The 20,721-nt window shown below is 38.8% G+C and overlaps 1 protein-coding gene across 3 annotated transcripts in view; it reads left to right on the top strand.

The window, feature by feature from the left end:
* VAV3 (vav guanine nucleotide exchange factor 3) overlaps positions 1-20,721 on the top strand; it is a 187,364-nt gene that overhangs the window by 27,350 nt on the left and 139,293 nt on the right. For all 3 annotated transcript variants that reach the window (XM_034437390.3, XM_087890015.1, XM_034437391.2), the window contains exon 2: positions 17,513-17,629. In XM_034437390.3, the coding sequence (XP_034293281.1) occupies positions 17,513-17,629 (117 nt within the window). The remainder of the gene's footprint in view (positions 1-17,512; positions 17,630-20,721) is intronic.

The following is a 20,721-nucleotide window of genomic DNA, read 5'->3' as shown; positions in this document are numbered from 1 at the left end:
TAGATAATGGGCTGGATAAGAAAGACTAAGCTGAAACTAAATTCAGACAAGGAAGTGCTGCTTGTAAGGACTGCCCCCCGCCCCCCCGGCCTTTGGTATTTATATGAAGTTTGTTCAGGAAGGGGCTGCACTCAGAAAAGACAGGTTTGCAATTTGAGAGTGCTGTGTGATCCTCAGATGTCACTGGATTTATTGGTTAGAGTTCATCTTGAGTATTGCAATGCATTCTGAGTTATCCTTGAATATTAACTAGAAATTGCAACTGGTGCAAAATGTGCCACGTTGACAGAGAATGTTTCTATTTGAGCATGTGGTGATAGAGCAGTTATTGTGGCTAGCACTTGAGATGTGATCCAGCTCTACTTCCTGTATTTATCACTTAAATCTGAGGTGGGGAACGATGGCCCCATTATGGCTTGTGGATTTCAACTACCAGAATTCCTGAGCCGGCCATGTTGAAGTCCACAAGTCATAAAAGGGCCATCGTTCCCCACCCCTGATTCCCCACCTCTGTGCATTTGCTAACATGCACATTGAACATTGAAAATGATTTATTTTGATTTCATAACGCACTAGCAGGTTCATGCTAAACCTACATGCTCCTACTGGAGGCTGAATGAACTGCAGGGAATTTTGGAAAACACACACACTTGCCATTTCTCTCATTTTTGGGGCTTGATGAAGAACAATTCAATAGCTTTCACTTCTGTTCTTGGCTACCAGGGCTCAGGTTAAAATATTCAGCATTACCAGCGGTCAAATCCACTTACCTTTGCTACTGGTTTGGGTGTGCTTCTGCGCAGGAGCATGCCTCTTCTGCACATGGGATGTAATGATGTCCCAGTAGGTGGGCGGAGCCTCCCGTCACCAGCGCTACCGGTTCGGTGAGCCAGATAGAACTGGGGGGGATTTCACCACTGAGCATTACCCCTTGTGGAGTGAAGTTGACTTGTTTGAAGTGTAGTTAAGATTAGTTAAGATTAAAAAAATAGTTTCCTGGACTTACATTATATGGTAAACAATTCAGTAGTACCTTGGTACTCAACTGCTTTGAAACTCATCGAATTTGGTACTCAACACATTTTGATGCGAAAATTTTGTCCTGGTACTCATCGTTTATTTGGTACTCAATGCACAAGCTAGAACTTGTTGGTGTCACCTGCCTTGTGACTGACTACATTACTCCTTATGGGAAAAAATTGTTTGGTACTCATTGTTTTTGGTACTCATTGTGTTTGGTACTCATCCCGGAACCAATTAACAATGAGTACCAAGGTACCGCTGTAATCCTAAATAGAAGTGAAAACTAGGTTGCATGGCTATGCAGATAGTGTAAGCCAAGTTTCTCATGCTTAAAGTAGTCTGTAGCATCCTGTGCAAAACATCCTAACTGCTTGTTGCATCCATTACCAATATTTATTTCCAATAATCCATACATTATTATTTCTGCCCATTTGATATTTATAGCTATGGTATGTCAGGAAATCATCATGCCCATTCATATACTTGCCACTTTCAAAAGAATCAATAATGTCACATTGCCTAACCCAGCAGATGGTGGAATAGATGCATAACATAAACAAAAGGCACTTTTGGAAATGCTGTTATGCATTTTTGCTGGGCTTCGGACTAACGATAATTTTTAGTTGCTGAGGATTTAAATCTCACCATTTATCAAGGAAACTACAGGCACAGTGAAAACAGCATGTATTTATCCTAAAATGAACCTTGTTCATAGAAATATATGGTAACTAGCAATATACTGTAGTGTCCGGATTTTTAAATTTTAAATTATATATAAATCCATAAGGGACGCGGTGGCTCAGTGGCTAAGGTGCTGAGCTTGTTGATTGAAAGGTCGGCAGTTCAGCGGTTCAAATCCTTAGTGCTGCTGCGTAACGGGGTGAGCTCCCGTTACTTTTCCCAGCTTCTGCCAACCAAGCAGTTCGAAAGCACGTAAAAAATGCAAATAGAAAAATAGGGACCACCTATATTTGTGGGAAGGTAACAGCGTTCTGTGTGCCTTTGGCATTTAGTCATGCCGGCCACATGACCACGGAGATGTCTTCGGACAGCGCTGGCTCTTCGGCTTAGAAACGGAGATGAGTACCGCTCCCTAGAGTCAGGAACGACTAGCACATATGTGTGAGGGGAACCTTTACCTTTAACTTTATAAATCCATGAGTGGGTGATGCATATAACTATTTCTAAAATTTTAAATAATAAAATGTCTAAAATCATATGTCCAACAGTGAATTCAAGATGACTTACAGCATACTATGTTAAAACTTTTAGTATTTTAGAATGAACTCCTTCTAAAGTAAAGATGTACACATTATACTGCATTTAGACATGTCAATATTCAGGGGTACTGTTCAGATTTCTCTTGTTTTGGTGTCACTTCTGAGATACTTTGATATATGAGATCTCATTTCATCTATCAAAAAAATAAGAGCAGAAATAAGACTATCTGGAGATCAAGACTATCTGGAGACTTATTAAAAAGCAGAAAAGACTATTTTGATATGTATTTTTTTTGTAAACATGAAGTTTCTGTAATCCTTCCTGTTGAGAACAATGGCAGGTTTTAGAAGGGAAACCTGCAAACCCTTCATGGACCAAGAAACTGCTCCAGCCAATTTAGAAATTCATTACATGGAGAAAGTGAAAGTCAAAGGATCATGTGATCGCCATTTGTGACCTACCCAAGTAGGTCAATAGCAAAGTCAATAGGGGAAGCCAGATTTGCTTAATAACCATGTGTTTCGCTTAAGAACTGCAGTGATTCCCTTAGCAACCAAGGCAAAAAAGGTCATAAAATTGGGCATTACTCACTTAACAACTGCCTTGCTTTACAACAGAAATTCCCACCCAGTTGTAGTTGTATGTTGAGGACTTCCTGTTTTCTCATCATCACATATTGTAATTGCATTTTTTATTCTGAAAACATGAGAATATTGACTGAATGAAAATGAAAAAATAATTGTTGATTTAATATATAAAGGAACAACCATGTTCTTTCTGGATGAAGATTTTGATGAGATTTTTAAAATAGCAATAATGTAAAACAGTTATTATTACTCAATAATAGTTATTTAACTCTTGTGCCTTAATGTTTACAATTGATGTTTCTTACCTCTGCACAAAAACCTGGAGAAGCATGTTAGGCTTTGTTTTGGTCTGGAGGCAATAGACATTGGCATGATGAATGCCAATTTCTAAAAGTTAATTGGCAACAGTTGTTTTGCCACATTGCTTTGTAACTGTCCCCTTACATGAAAAAATAGTTTCTGTGTGAAAACAAAACACCAAAAGTTCCTTGTGAACATGTAACCACGTGAGTCAAAGCAGTTATTTTTATTAATCTCAATTCTCAACTGTACGCCTGTATTGTTACATCATTTGTTACTTCCGTCCAGTTTTCTATTTCTTTTCCGGTGTCTACTTTAGCATGCAAGCAGAAATTTTCCATGTTAACTCCTTAAGGCACAACCACACCAATTGCAGAGTGATATTTTCCATAAAGAGGGAACAGTCATTTTAATCTTTTGCTCATGGGCTCTGCTATGTTAACGTTAGACAATATATTCAAACATATCCGATTAATTCCATATTTCTGTTTTAAGTTTTTCAGTATTTTACAACATTGAATTTCTAATGTTCTATTTTCTTCACCTGATCACTATCTGGGATCCTCCAAATATATTAGAATAACAATTTGAAATTACTACTGTATTCCCACTCGGGATGGACAGCACTGAGTTGTATTAGGCTATCTTTATTGATGCAAACCCCACAAACTACTTGCCATTCTGTCAAAAGGTGAATCTGAAAAACAAACAGATGAAATAGAGGATGCAACTTGGATGGTTATTGAAACAAGCTGCAGGTTTAGAAGGCACTGTAATAGAAATATTGACATTAACTTCAATTGCTAGCCTTTGTATCTTTGAGCACAGAGTGGTAGGGAGAGTCATCCAACTTTGCCACAAGAGAGATTTTTTTTTCCAGATACGAAAATAATCAGATGCTTTTAGGCTGGAGCTGCATAAATAACCACAAGCAATCACAAGAGAAGCAGTTTCTTTTTGCTTCCTTTATCTTCCACTGATACAAGACACAATGTCAGCTGTTCTTCTGTTAATACATTTGATGCAAGGATTGGCAGCTGGTATAAGGGTTGGGGAAGAGGATCAGCGAGGTATAGGATGGCCGGCTCTAATCCTCAAAGAATGTCGTGAAGTATTAAAATGTAGATATTTAATACCTTCTGTATCCTTTAGCAATTGAAGCTTAACTTCCGATTCTGTCAACAATTTACAGATGAAATCTGTCTAGCACTTTGGTTTTATTAAGAACTCCTATTTCAACCCCAACAGATCTTAACAAATGTTTCGGACTTTGGAAGTAAAATATGCAAGGTTCTAAATATTTATTGCCAACATCAGTTTTTAATTTTGGAAATTAATTTATCATGCACCTGTATGAAAGAAATTTGGGACAATGAAAGGAAGGTGGTTAGAAATCCAAGAAGTTATCTTTGTTTCAATAGATAATAGCTTTAATTTGGATGCACATATGTTGGAAGGCGACCTGCACCTATAGTAGTTTTGCTGAGGTCGAGGTCTGCTTCCTTTTACTTACCAAAAAGATTAGTGCCATATTTGATTTTATGAACTTCATCCTAGAATTTCTCCAGGGGATTAGGTAATTTTTTTCCTCCTGCTTCAAGTGGTTTGCCAAATCTTCACATGCCCCATAAATTCCCCAGAGTTTAGAAGGTGGGAATACCTGCCTATTCAAAAGCTAAGCAGAGTTAATTCCAGCTAATATGGTATTGGGATGGAGAGGTTTACCTGGGAATTCCAAGTCTGTGTATTTGGAAGTGGGAACCCCCCCCCCAGCCACTGTTTCATGGATGTAGATGAGGCATATTTTTTCTAACTTGTGATGCCCCAAACATAGTCATGTATACTTCATAGATTTTTGGGGAAAATGTGCCAAACATTTCAATTATAAAACAACACCATCAGAGAATTCTAATCAATATGTCAGCTGTGTCTTGGTAAATGTTTTATAGAAGATACTTGAAGGCCAAACAAATGGAGATTCTATTTTTAAGTTCTGTGTGAGTCAATCCCGATGTCTCTGCTTTCTGTTTGCTTTTCTCTCTCTCTTTTTTCCTTGTTGTTTCTCCCTGATTTAATCTTATAAAAGCTCTGCCAGGGTGATAAGAATCCAACTGCTGCAGATAAGCATTGGAGGTTCTAGGATCATTTTGAATTTATTTCAGGTTCACTTTGAATTTCTTTAATGATAATTCCATACTAATATTTATTTGTATTTATTAAGTTTGTGCCCTGCCCTTCCTTATATCAGGACTTTCTGATATTACTTTTTAAATAAAAACCAATCCATTAAATTAATGCTTTGATTCACAGAATGCACTAAATCAGTGTTGGAGAACCTTTTTGGCACCGTGCCAAAATGGGAGCGGGCATAAGCGCACACGATTGCCAGAAACCGGAAAAGCAGCCGCCCGGCACGTGCATGCGCACCAGGTGGCTGCTTTTGGTTTCTAGTGCGTGCATGCACACTGACCATCTGAACGCATGCACAAATGAAGACTAGCTGGCCAGTGCACATGTGTGTGCCGGAAACCGGAAGAGCAGCTGCTCAGTGCCCATGCGTGCGCTGGGAATATGAGCTTTTGTTTTCCAGGTCACCTGGCACTGGCCACCTGGTCTTCCGGTTTCTGGTGTGCATGCGCATGTGAAGATCAGCTGGCTGTTACGCATGTGTGTGCCGGAAACCGGAAGTTCATCTTCCTGGCATGCACATGTGCACTGGGTGGCTGCTCTTCCGATTTCCAGTCCTCCCGCACGTATGAACACCAGGTGGCCAGCACGCCGGAACCTGGAAGAGCAATGGCCAACGGCTCGCATGCCCGGGGAGATGGTTCTGTGTGCCACTTCCCGCACGTATGCAATAGGTTTGCCATCATGTCCCTGATGCACACAACCTCGTCACCTCGCACCTGGACTACTGCAACGCTCTCTACATGGGGCCCCCCTTGAGGAGCACCCGGAGGCTCCAACTGGTCCAGAATGCGGCTGCGCGGGTAATCACGGGAGCCACCTGGCGCTCCCACATAACACCACTCCTGCGTGAGCTGCACTGGCTCCCAGTGGTCTTCTTTTAAAGCGCTCCATGGCATAGGACCTAGTTATCTTTGAGACCGCCTGCTGCTACCGATGACCTCCCACCGACCTGTGCGCTCCCACAGAGAGGGCCTCCTCGGGGTGCCATCAGCCAAACAATGTAGGCTGGTGACCCCCAGGGGGAGGGCCTTCTCTGTGGGGGCACCTACCCTCTGGAATCAGCTGCCCCCAGAGATAAGGAGAATCCAAGACCTCGGTGCCTTCTGCCGTGCCCTTAAAACTTTCTTTTTTCAGCAAGCCGGGCTGGCTTAACATATTTTTTAACATATTTTTAAATATTTTTAATTGGTTTGTTATCTTAAATTGGGGCCAAATTAATATATATACTTTTAATTGTTTTTAATATTTGTATTGTATGTTTTTATCTGGCTGTACACCGCCCTGAGTACCTTGGGAGAAGGTGCGGTATATAAATTCAAAATAAAATAAATAAATAAAATAAATAAATAAATAAATAAATAAATAAATGGCACTAAATCATTATATATTGCAAAATTCTGAATGATCACTAGATGGCAACAAAGAGATAAAGTACACATTCTCTTAATTCTTTGCTGCCATTAAGTGTTCATATGGTTTTTGTAACTCATATAAAATAATCCTAATACTGTCTATGATCTCAGCCTATTGTAATTTATTCAATGAATTGAAGTTAATTCACTATGAATTAAGTTACCAGCCTAAGGCCACCCAGAAAACCTCACTAAACTGAGAACCATCCATAACACTGAGCATCTAAATAAGGTGATTATAATTTTCTTTTTTTCATTCTTCCTCCTCAAATATCCTTCTTGCGCCCTTTCTATTTATTGTTTATTTTTTAGATGTTCCCTTTCAATTCTTGCATTTCCAGTTAAAAGGCTTAAGACAACAGAGTTGGCCAGGAGCAACTTTGCTAGAAGTATGCACATTTGAAAAGAATGGCTCAATCTATAATCCCATTGCCTGATCATTTATTCTACTTTGCCACAGGTGCTGTGAATGGGAGGGTGCTCACATTTGTATTATATTTCTCCCTGCCAGAGGCTATTAGCTGAAATGCAAAAATTGAGAGAAATATTGGGAGCCTGACTTGATAGCAAACAGAAAACTACCATTTTGTTGCCATGTGGTGGTTGTGGAGGGTGGAACATACATCTGGGAAGTAATATTTTTTTGAAAAAATAGGAGTTAAAACAATTCAGCCTAGAACTCCAGTCAAATTTAGAATTCCTTGTGCTTGTTTTAATTTCGCAGAGGAAAACAAAGTAAGCAGGAGATCTGTTCACGGATTTTGCTTTGAATGGCTTCCCTTTCTGTACGAGTCAGCGTTGTTGTTGACCAAATATTTAGAATGATGAATGAGTTTTTATGCTTTTTTCCCTTAAGTCCTAGATGGAAGCCATTGATATTTCTTCAGTGATACCAGATTGTGTATTTTTTAAAATTAAATTAAATTAAATTTAACCACATATTGATTCAATAGAAATAAATTGAATTTCCATGTCTCAAAGTTTGGTCATTGATCAAATAGTTTCAGTATCATTTATTAGGTCAGTTATTTTTTTATTTTGGTTTCATTTTTTTTTAACATACTGATGCTGGTTGCTCATTCTAATTCTAGCTTAACTGAATGAGAATTTTCAGATTTTATTTATAAACTCTGAAGCTACCAATTTGTTTTCCCATTGCTTTTTTGTGATTGGGGTACCTGAACTTTGTGGCACAAAAAAAAGCTATCATTCTTTTAAAAAAAATTTTTTTTTATTGAAAATTATTAAAAATTACAGAAAAAAAAATAGCAATATGGATAGCATTGCAGAGAGTAATATAATACCTATAGAGTTTTAAAGCATCAATTTTTGCCTAGAGATAGTACAAACCTTCATTAAACCAAATCATCAAAAAAAGAAAAGATTATCCAGAAGAAAGAATTCTCAACTGCCATGCAATGCTCCTATAAATATTTACCCACATTCACACTAAGATTAATATTTTACATTCCTCTTAAGATTTCTTTTTTTGCAGCCAAGCATACCACCTGTCCCAACTCCTATATAACCCCGATTCTTGTCTATCTCGCAAAAGTCCGGTAAATAAAAGTTCAGATCGAGTAAGAAAAAAAGCTATCATTCTTGAGGTGCTACATTTTTCAGGGATTTCACTATCTGGTAATCCAAAATAGTGCACTTTTGATACCAGTGCCCTAATGGTGGTTTTTCCCCCCCAGTCTAGGTACAGCTGACAGCAAATTTTATGAGCTTTTGGCATCAGTTTAAAACATCCATATACCTCTAGGCTTTTAATGTAATGGTCTAAAAAAGTATTGGTCTAGCTTGATTCTTTTTTACTGGCGTATAATTTAAGGGGGTTGATTAGAAAACCAATAATTCAATTCTTCTAACAATCTTCTTTAAAATTTGCTTTTCCTCTCTCCTCTGGGGCCTCATGAGGAAGCATTAGGGGTATTGCGAATTAGCATTTTTATGACGTTCAATTAGAATGCTTTCAGCTATTTGTATTGAACATAATGACAATTACTTGTGGTAGCAGAGCAGAACTAATTTAATTTATTTGGTTGTTGAAAACTGTAAAAGAGCAAGGAATGATTTCTGTGGAGGAAAATGGTTAGCTTTTGTCAGTATTTTTAATTAGCCTGCTATCCTACTTTTGGCTTTCTTCTGCAACACTGCATGTTTGTTACATAATTTATTAAAGTTATCATAAGTAGGGTGATCCAGATCTGAATTAGTGAGATCCTCCAGCTCTTACTTCCGTAGTACAGTACATAGGCTACAACTAATGTTGTACAGATTTTTGAAAGGATACTTAGCATGGATGAAGATAAGAATGAATCACCCCCTCAAATCATTTCTCTAAAGAACTGGAGTGTCTTACTTCTAACCGGTGAGTGCATGTGTGATATGCACATGTAAAGAGACCACTTCTGTTGAAGGACCTGAGTGAGGTGAATTGGCCTCACTAAGGCAGAGCCACCTGTCACCATTAAGTGCAATGCACTGTGGAATAAGATCAATTGTAATCATACCCAGAAGCCTACAAAGCACTTCCTTGATTAGGGTATCTGCCTAGGAATAGTTATGTTCTATTGTTGCTATTACTTACATCTTTTTTTCTTTTTTATGTCTTAGCTCAGGTTCCCAAAGCCATATTACCCCTATGGAATTGGCCTACCCCATTCATGCCTGCAGAAGGGACATGAATGATGTGGACTTTGTTGCTCAAGGAATTCTGGCTGGAGGGTTCCAGGAGAATAACCATTTCTGCTGTGGCCACTATTTTGGAACTTCGTGCCCCTCAAGATGGAACCTTCTCCCACACTCTTGGCCTTTTGGAAGAATTTTAAAACCTGGTTCTGCTGATTGGCCTGGGGGCCTATTGGGGGCATTCCATACTGGAGGTATTAAAAGAAGACTCCACCTTCTCCCCCGGTTACACATTGGCTCCTTCCTTAGATATCTTTCTTCATTTTAATGTCAATATTTATCATCTTAATGTTTTGCATTTATTTGTTTGTTTGGATCCCACTTTTTAAATTATTTTTACAAATAACTCAAGGTGACAAACATACCTAATACTCCTTCCTCTTCATATTTTCCGTACAACCACAACACTCTGGGGTGAGATGGGCTAAGAGAGAATGACTGGCCCAAGGTTACCCAGCTGCTTTTCATGGCTAAGGAAGGATTGGAACTGATTATTTCATGATTTCTAGCCTGGTGCGTTATGACCAAACTTTCTTATCTTGTTTGTAAGCTGCGTAGAGTTGCTTGATGGCAAGATAGCAATAGCACTTAGACTTATATACCGCTTCACAGTGCTTTACAGCCCTCTAAGCGGTTTACAGAGTCAGCATATTGCCCCCAATAATCTGGGTTCTCAATTTATCCACCTCGAAAGGATGGAAGGCAACCTTGAGCCTGGTGAGATTCAATCTGCCAAACTGCTGGCAACCGGTGATCAGCAGAAGTAGCCTGCAGTACTGCACTGCACCACCGCAGCTCTTATGGATGTAATAAACACATAAATATGGTTTAATTTTGAAATAGACTACCTGATAAGCTCAATCTACTTTTTTTATTTATTTCTGGAATTCATGAACATTGTGGTAACACTTGCAGGAATAATTTTGTTAAAAGAGGTGATAATCAAAACTGGCACATTAAAACCGCTGCTGAATTTAAGACACTTACTTTCATTTTAAGTAACCTGAAACCACAGAGCAAACCAAACCAATATATTGGCTGTGTCTGACTATCCATCTATTACCCTCAACCTATCTGTTTATCTACCTACCTATCTTGTATGCTGCTGCAGTCTCATAGAACTCTCTGTGGCTCACAAAGCAGAATTACAACAATGTGAAGCAGCGTAAAAATAAAGCCCAATCACAAAATATAGTATCAGGCCTTGAAAGTTCCCTGGAAAAACTGAACTGCAGACTGGAAACTAATTACTTCTGGGTGTCCTTATCTCTTTTGGTTTGAAAAGTAAGCATTTGCGCCCGTGTTCTTTCATATGCTTTAAGTGGGATTTCTAGCCCACAACTTGTTTTTGGCTCATTTCTGTTGAAGATTTATAAATGCAGTAAAGACCCTGAAGAGATCTGCGTGTGTATAACTGGCACCACAAAATACCTAGCAAACAATTTCCATTGTGGTGCTATGGAAGCTGAATGATGGTGTCCATGTAGTCACCAAAAGAGAAACTTTATCTGAAGATGTCTTTAAATCAAGATGCGGTACTTAGCACCCAAACCATTCACTTCCTTTTAAGAAGATGTATACTGCATACATAGATACAGGGAGCAATGGGGGGAAGCAGATTATGAAATGCTTCCATGTGAAACATGTTCTGGGAAATTAAACTAAATTCCAGCAATGGCATCCTATTCATTACCTTGTAGAAAAATGCAATTTTTTTTTAAAAAAATTACTGCTTTAAATTTAACATAAATATCTACTGGTATGATAAATGTTTTAGGATAAAAAGTAAAAAACATGGGTAATAAAAAAGTATCTTTGCAAAAATTGAGGATTAACCTTTTACTATCCAGTGTAGAAGTTATGTAGAAGATCATATATTTGATGGTTATTCAGTCTGGCATTCCACCGTGCAAGACTGATGTGGGAAATGTAAAGAGCCCATTATAGGAAACAGAGAATGAAAACTGCTAATTAGACACCAAAGAAGGAAAGGTTTTTAGCTGCCAATAGCATTTGAGTCTCTTTTACACCAAAATTCAATACAAGATTATGGAAAATGAAAGGAAGAGCAGTGGCTGTTTCCTCCGTTTAAAACATGCAGCTTTGAAAAGCAAAGAGGCAATGCTATCATACACATGAGGAAAGCTGTATCTTTATAATGGGATTTAATCTAGATAATCCATTCTGAATTACTAGGTTCACTATTGAAAAGATTTTAGAACTTTGCAGGACTCCTTCCTGACTACAAGCATGCACATATGGATACAGTTTAAGGATCTTGGCATGCACACTTAAAAACAGATAGAGACTTAGCCTACTGTACATTGCAGGAATTAATAAAAAAAGGAAAATGAGGAGTGCAGGCCGGGCCAGTAAACCAAGAGCTTGTTAGGCAAGGCAACACACTGCAAATTATAAAGGTAAAATAATGAAAGCCAAGCAGCATACTTGAAAGAAAGAAGAAGAATTCATCAAATTAGTTAAACTGGCAGATATATAAAAAAAGGACATCTTTCTGACTTGCTCTTCGTGGGAAATTGTCTTGGTGCATACGCTCTCAGTGTACATAAAAGAAAAGATACGTTCATCAAGAATCATAAGGTATAACCAGTGGTGGGATTCTGCTGGTTCTAGGGGGTTCGGCCGAACCCTTTGTTAAATTGCTGGCTCGCCCCGCCCCTTGCCCCGCCCCTCCGCACTACTATTTATTGCCAATAAATGGGGCGGGCGAGCCAGCAATTTAACAAACGGTTCGGCCGAACCCCCTAGAATGATGCATGTAAAAAGATTTTCATAGTTGGCACTGTATATTTTTTACACTACAGTTCCACTCTCATTTCAGGATCCAAATGTAATTTGGGAAAATTATATAAATAAAATACATTTTAAAATTGTTTATGTATAAGCTATTTGTGCACTGCAGAGTCAGCAACAGGAGCTGTCAAGTCAGGTTTGATGCTTTTACTCTGAAATGGAGTATATCATTTAAAAAATGGTTTGCTACTCATGGAGTAGCTGTCCCTTTAGAATTGCGAAGTAGATTCACTTATTATAATAAAGTAGCACACATTTTAAGATTTGCGTTGACATTTTTACAAAATCTGCTTCAGCCAAGTTTTCATGCCCTTTGAAACAATACAGCCTATTCTTCTTCTTCTTTAAACATACAGATTTATTTATTTGAAAAGCAACATAGTCAAGATAGTCAAGTTTTCTCATTCTATCAATGTTTCCCTTTTGTAAAAAGTAATTAGTTCAAAAATGTTTAGCATTATATGGTTCTGTGCTGTAAAATTGTTTTTGTGACCCCCTACAAATGATGAAAAAATAGAAACTTATAAAGTCTGTTTTCCTATAGAAGCATTAATACCACATTTGGACAATTAATTGGATTAAGTTAATGGTTAAGAAATAATCTTTTAATCTGTTTGAAAAACAAAGGAGTTGGCTATGGGGTCATTAAATCTGAAACCAAACACTCAAAGTGCACTTTCAAGCAATAGGAGTGATTTCATCCTATTGTCAAGGGCCTTGTTACTTAAAGGAATTACTTTTGAGTGTTGTAACCAAAGATGTGTCTCGTTTTCCTTTGGAGACAGGATTGGCAAATGCTGATAAATAGTTGTTTTAATGCTCTTAAAAACACTGACTAACTTCAGTCAATGTCATAGCCCCATTTCACCATTGATGCATCATATTACACATTGATTTATTATCTACTATAAAACATAGAGTATACATAGATTACTAATTTTGCGTAACATCACCCAAAGCATACGTATATTAACTTTGTGGATATTTTTATGCTGTTGAAAAATAGTAATTTCTCCCCTGTAAACAGCCTGAAAGGATGGAAAAGTGAAATAGAAAAGAAACAAACAAAACTGTTTCTCAGTTTATAAAACTTTCCAATCCTGATTATCTGAAACATCACTTACTCATCATAAGGGAGTAACTGATTTGTAAACATAAATTTACAACTTTCTCACTCAAGGGGTGGCCCCCGACCTTCGCTCTTTCCTCTGTGACCTTAAAACATGATTGTTTCTCCAGGCTGGCCTGGACTAAAGGGGTTTTAATGGGAATTTTAGATTCTTTTATTGTTTGAATTTTAATTTGGACTTGTTGTTGCTTATTGCTGTGAGCCGCCCTGAGTCCTTGTGGAGAAAAGGCGACATATAAATCCGATAAATAAATAAAATAAATAAATAAGGGTACTGATGAGGAAATCCTCTGCCTCTAGTTTTCATCCTCCCAGGGGATATTGGTCCTTTTTACAATAGAATCATTTTGTTTTTTAGGTACATAGGATACATCTTTTATTTTTTAAAAAAGAAAAAAAACCTCAATAACTTGATTTTTAAAAACACTATGTGAGATCTGAGATAGAAATTCAGTATAAATACACTTCCTTTCCCCCCTAGAAAAGTACCCTGTTTCTCTAAATTTTCTCCTGCAATACATAATACTTTGAATATTTTATTCAGGGCCTGTGAGAGTCTTGTAAAGTGAATGCATTTCTTGGACTATGTTATGGAATTCACTGAGGTGTATTCATAGTACATCATGCAGATACTGATGCGGAAGAGATTCCCTTTAAGATAGACTGTTTGAAAACATGTACCTCAGCACAAAATGTGCAAGTTTTAGAACAAAATTGTGTGAGAACAGGTTCTCTCACAAGGTGACAAGGAAACAGCTTGATACCAAATCAGTCCATCTGTTATCAGAACAAGAAGCAGATGGGAACCATTGCTTTCTTCCAAAAAAAGATTGGCTTCTAGAATGGGTGAGGATATCTCTCCACAAAATTCATGATTTGGAGGTACTTCTCAACTTGCTGCTGCTGCTTATATAACAGGAGGATGTGGCCGGGGAAGTCTTGACCGAGTTCTGATGTGATTTTATTTGGACCAAGCTCGACCCATGCCTACCCATCCAGATAAACTGTTATAATGCTCTTTACATCAAGTTGCCTTTGAAGACAATCCAAAACTCAGTTGATACAAAATAGGACAACTGGATTCCTGATAGGAATAACACAGGGGTGAAATGCTCCCGGTTCGGACCGGATCGGCCAATCCAGTAGCGATGATGGCTGATGGTTCGGAGAATCGGTAATGATGGCGGCGCAAGGCTCCGCCCACCTGCCCAGTCGTCGTTACTTCCTGCTTTTATTTCCAGAGAACCGGTAGTAAAAAAATGCTTTAAAAGTTTTTTAAAAAGTTCCGACGATCAGCTGAGCAATGGCCGATCATCAGAACTTTTTTTTTTTTTTTTTTTTTACTTTTTAAGCATTTTTTTCTACCGGTTCCGGAGAAACAAAGCGCTCAGCTGCTCCCCCTTTTCACTCACCCCGAGCATCCTGCTGTGGATTTTCATGCCTTGCTTCACATGCCCGGGATTGTTGCCCTCGTCGTCTTCTTCCTCCTCCTCCTCTCCAAGTGGAAAAACGCCAGGAGCAAGTGCAAAAAGAAGCGCTTGCTTGCTCCTGATGTTTTTCCATTTGTAAGGAAGCTTTGGTACCTGTGAAGGCAAGTCTGGCTTCCTGTGCTGCTCGCTAAAAACCTCACCAGTACTGCTGTGCACGCAGCTTGTGTATGTGTGTGTGTCTTTATGCTCCTGATCTTTCGCAGAAGCCTGTGCCTGCCATCCGATCCCCGGCCGGCTGAACCAGCCGGGGAATTCACCCCTTCAATCCACCCCCGCCTTCATTCCTCTTTTCTTTGGAGGCCAACCTGAAGGAGCCTCAAGTCATTCAAAGGTCTTTTAAAGCCTGTGTGTGTGTGTGTGTGTGTGTGTGTCTTTGCTCCTGGTCTTCGCAGCAGCCCATGCCCGACATCCACACACACGCACACAAGCTATGTGCACAGCGGTACTGGTGAGATTTTTAGCTCAGGAAGCCAGACTTGTCTTCACAGGTACGAAAGCTTCCTTACAAATGGAAAAAGGCCAGGAGCAAGCAAGCGCTTCTTTTTGCACTTGCTCCTGGCATTTTTCCACTTGGAGAGGAGGAGGAGGAAGAAGATGAGGGTGACAATCCCAGGCGCATGAAGCAAAGCGTGAAAATCCGCAACAGGAAGCTCGGGGTGAGTGAAAAGGGGGAGCAGCCGAGCACTTTGTTTCTCTCTCCCCCCCTCGGTCATCTCCCAGACTGGGTGGCCGAGGTAGAAAGGCTTGCAATCTTTGGGGCTAGGAGGCGCTGGATCTGGCTTGGCGAGGGGCCCAGGCTGGTCAGGTGCTGATCATCGGAAACTTTTTTTTTACTTTTTAAACCATTTTTTACTAGTTAAAAATGCTTTAAAAAGTTTTTAAAATGGCCATGCCCACTCAGTCACATGACCACTACCAAGCCATGCCCATCAAGCCACACCCACAGAACCGGTGGCAAAAAAAAATTAGATTTCACCCCTGGAATAACACCTATTCTGAAATTACTGAATTGATTGCTGGTAGACTTCTGGGCCCAATTCAAACTCATGGTTATCACATTTAAAGCCATTTACAGTTCAGCATTGGACATTTCATTTCATTTCATTTCATTTCATTTCATTTCATTTCATTTCATTTCATTTCATTTCATTTCATTATTTCATTTCATTTCAATTCATTCATTCATCCATCCATTCATCCATTCATTTTCTATGCCGATACATTTCAATCAATGAACTCTGGGCAGTTTACAATTTCAAATACATAGATCAGTCAATGCCTTGCTATAACTGAACCACCCTCCTTTGACCTGCTTGCCCATAAAGAGGGGCCTTCTGCAGACATCCTTCTTGAGATGTTCATGGGTTGCAGGGCAAGTGACAGGCATTCTTCCTGGTGGCCCCCTATTTTAGAGAATACTCTCCATCCAGAGAGTATTTCAAAAGCAACTATTTTGAAAACAGGCCAAAGCAGCACCATTCTAGAGAGTTTGGCCTTTAGATTAAGCCAGTGGCACTTCTGATGTGTTAGGTAGAAAAAAAAAACAATACTGTTTCTGCCTTTGCCTTACGTTGGTAATTATTGCCCTAACTTGCATATATGTGAGGGGAGATGTAGAAGTAGATTCTTCTGCAGAAGCAATATCTTCTTTAGTCTTGAAGGCATATGGCTTACACTCCATTCTAGTTCAAGGCAAGGGCAAAAAAAGGAAGGAGGAGGAGGAAACTGAAAAAGATGACTCAATTGTGCTATTAGAGTCTAAAAAACAGCTTACATTTAAGTTGCTTTTTAGCAGTTGAAATGGAAATATTAGGATCAGCAGATTTTCTCAAATCAAATCAGTTGTCTTACATTTCATTGTTGTAAGAGCAGGAAATATTTTTAAAATGCTAGTTACCGGTATTTTCATTCTATGTTGTTTACTAGTTTTCATTTCTACCAGTATTTGCATTATGTTGTGGTAGTGTGGTTACTTTTCATTCTGCTCTTGCCATAAGCATTTGTGGCTTTTAAAATTTTAAGTATTGTAAAATATACTGTATTTACTGCAGAATCTGGTTTTCTTCCAATAAAGCATTTTGGTTACATTTGCTCCCTAACGTTAACTAGTTATACAATTAACAACTTGCGTACTGCATTTACCGAGTTAACATTTAGGGTAATTTAAAAACACAACTATAACTACAATTAGAATTTAGGCAATTAACTAATTACTGTGCTTTTGTATTGCTTGGGAGTTGGATACTTGCGTTTAATGGCAACTTTCAAAGTCAGAAAAAGTAGTTTTACTATGTCCTCACCATCAAAGTGAGCATTTAAAGAATCATGAAACCAGTAGCATAAACCCAGAGAAATTGGCATTTCTTTTTTCTTGAGCAATAGACTTCCAACGAATGAGTTCTGTTTGAAATGGAAAAGCAAAAGCAGTTTTTTCACACATTGGAGGACCAATTAGTCAAAGAAAACATCAAGCATTTGGTTATCTTCTCTGACATCCTGTGCAAAGGTTTCATGGTATAGCTTTTATAAAGGTTCTAGGAAATTATAATAATTGGGGAAAGTCCCCGAGAGGCACACACCTTTGAATGAAATTGAATATCCTTGCTGATAATTAGATAATTTACTAAAAGTATTATCTTTTTTCCTCTTTAGTTTTTGTGCTTGAAGAATATAAGAACATTCCTTTCTGCCTGCTGTGAAATATTTGGTATGAAGAAGAGCGAACTCTTTGAAGCATTTGACTTGTTTGATGTTCGTGATTTTGGAAAGGTATTTACAAGACATTCCTTACTTTATATGACTGTGTTTATGTATATTACAATTACTGCAGAATGATTACTCTCTTTATTGATGCAACTGATGACTGATTAGTAGATACACTAGTTTTTTAACATGGGAAATTCATCTTGATTATAATGGATTAGCACTTGTTCAAAATTGTCTTTGCAATCCCCATGATTGTAGTTTGTTTTCTTCACACGGAGAAACGTTTATAAAGATGTATAGTCACAGAGAAATTAAAGGTGGTGTTACATCCATTTAGGTGGAAATAAAAAGATTACCGAAGGTACACAGTAGCTCAATGGCTAAGACGCTGAGCTTGTCAATCAAAAGGTTGGCAGTTCAGCGATTCGAATCCCTAGTGCCGCGTAATGGGATGAGCTCTTGTTACTTGTCCCACTTCTGCCACTGTACAGTTCAAAAGTATGTAAAAAATGCAAGTAGAAAAATAGGGATCACCTTTGATGGGAAGGTAACAGTGTTCCGTGTGCCTTTGGCATTTAGTCATGCTGGCCACATGACCACAGAGACATCTTCAGACAGCGCCGGCTCTTCAGCTTTGAAACGGAGATGAGCACCACCCCCTAGAGTCAGTAACGACTAGCACGTATGTGCGAGGGGAACCTTTACCTTTACCTTAATAAGATTACCAAATCTTGAAATAATTTAGTAGTTTGACCCAATCGGAAATAGCCCTCCCAACTTGACACTGCATTAACTGAAGATAAATTGTGATTGTAATCACCAGAATATTTGAAAGGAAGGAATGCTTAATGTAGTGGACATGGTTTCATCAAGGACTAGATACCCTTTAAAAAAAAGTTTATGCTTTTTTTAACAGCTCTGGTTGCTGATGCACAGTGTGTTTCCTCTGTGAGCTTTTGGAATTACACTAGCATGGATATGCATCATTTCTAAAGTAATTTGGACAGGAAGGATGACACATAGTTTTATTCTTTTGTCTGGTATTTTATAAACTTTTTTTTAAAGGAAAACAAATTTCAAGAAAGCCATAGTTAAGTATCCGTCACCCTGTACTATTTTAAAATTAAATTAGAATTAGAATTAGGCTAGAAGTCTTCCAAGGTCCCTTCCAACTCTGTTATTCTATATTCTATTCCTAATTCAAAGTGGGAATAATGAATTCTAGTCTGGAGGAATTTAGCAGTTTTTCAAAGTTTTAGTTCAACCCTATTATCAACTTGGATTTTTAAAAAATTGTACACTGAATGTCATGGATACATAGGAGGAATCTTGGAAAGTTACTGATAATTCCTTATCCGACCTTTCCCACAGAACTTTCAGGGGTTTTAATTTAAAAACCATTACATCATTGGAAGCCTGCAGTGTGGGCACGCATTTGGAGTCATTAGAAACTGTACAGGATTTTTTTTTCTTAATGCTGATCCAGTTTTCTAGGCCAACTAGAGATAAATGCTTCGAATAGGCTTCGCATTAGAATGCTCATATTTATGTGAAAGGAAGAAAACTCCAAATTTAAGACAATCTTACCTCCCTTCCCAAGAATTTAAGACAATTCTTAAAAAAGAAAAGAAAGAAGAGGAAGGAGGAAAAAAAAAAGCCAAACAAAAGTGCCAAGAAAAATTACAAATGTATGGGTGCAGAAAAATACTGACTAGGAATTATGCAAAAAAGGACAGGGTTGGAAGAAAAAGCTAAATTAACATTAATTTAATTAATAATTTTAATTAATCCACATCTGTATGGAAAAAAACTGCATCCCAAAACACATATTCTTTTCCTATTTCCCAGCGAAACAGGGAAAAAAAGGACTAGAAATCAACAGGAAGGAGATGGGGGAAAAGGGAGGGTTACTGTAGAGGGAATGTAAAGGAAGGAGAGGAAGATGAGACAAGGAGGGAAATGAGACAAGGTAAAGGATACTTGAGAAGGGTTGTGGAAGACTATCTATGATAAGTTCCACTAAATTCAATGCCTGTTACTCCAGAGTTGGATTAAAACTGTTATCATGTCAGGTAAAGTTAGGGTTTAGTTCTGTTCAGACCCTGTGAGATGTTGAAATGGTCATTCAGTGAAGCAGGATAAGAGTCTAATAGTCCTACCGCCCTTTTGATGCCATTCATGTATGGAGGTAAATGCAAGGAGACAGGGGAAGATGTCTCACCCTGAATTTAATAGAATAACAGAGTTGGAAAGGACCTTGGAGGACTTCGAGTCCAATCCTCTGCTCAAACAAGAAACCCTATACCAGTGATGGTGACCCTTTGGCACGCGTGCCCAAAGTGACACACGAAGCCATGTCGCCCGGCATGCGCAGTCTTGCCTGCTTGTCTTCCTGGTTTCTGGCATGCATGTGTGCGTGACGTCAGTTGTCCTTTGCATGCGTGGCAGTGCCGAAAACAGGTGTGCACATGGACACCGGCCAGCTGATTGTCAGGTGCGCATGCACGCCAGAACCCAGAAGTTCGGCTTTTTTGGAGCGCAATCCCTTCACATGCATGGCAGTGCCAAAAAACAGCCTGAGTATGTGTGCTGGCCAGCTGATCGTTGGGCATGCATGTGCACTAGAACCCAGAAGTTCAGCTTTTCCGGAGCGCGGCCCTGACAAGTGTGCGCATGACATTTCCGCACGACCTTTTTGGCATTTGGTGCCAAAAAGGTTCACCATCACTGCCCTATACCATTTCAGACAAATGGTTGTCCAATATCTTCTTTAAAAACCTCCAGTATTGGAGCACCCACAATTTCTGGAGGTAATCAGTGGAGGTTCCACTGATTAATTGTTCTAACTGTCAGGAAATTTCTCCTTAGTTTTAAGTTGGTTCTCTCCTTGATTAGTTTTCATCCTTTGCTTCTTGTCCTGCCTTCAGGTGCTTTGGAAAATAGGTTGACCCCCTCTTCTTTGTGGCAGCCCCTCAAATATTGGAACACTGCTATCATATCTCCCCTAGTTCTTCTTTTCATTAAACTAGGCATACCCAGTTCCTGCCACCGTTCTTCACACTTTTTAACCTTCCAGTCCTATAATCAACATTACTGCTCTTTTCAAAAAGAGTTTCAACATCTTTTTTATAACATAGCAACCAAAACTGGATGCG

Source organism: Pantherophis guttatus, chromosome 3 (genome assembly GCF_059756535.1).
Source record: "Pantherophis guttatus breed Tessera chromosome 3, ASM5975653v1, whole genome shotgun sequence".
NCBI lineage: Eukaryota > Metazoa > Chordata > Lepidosauria > Squamata > Colubridae > Pantherophis > Pantherophis guttatus.
This window is presented reverse-complemented; position numbering and strand designations above follow the sequence as displayed.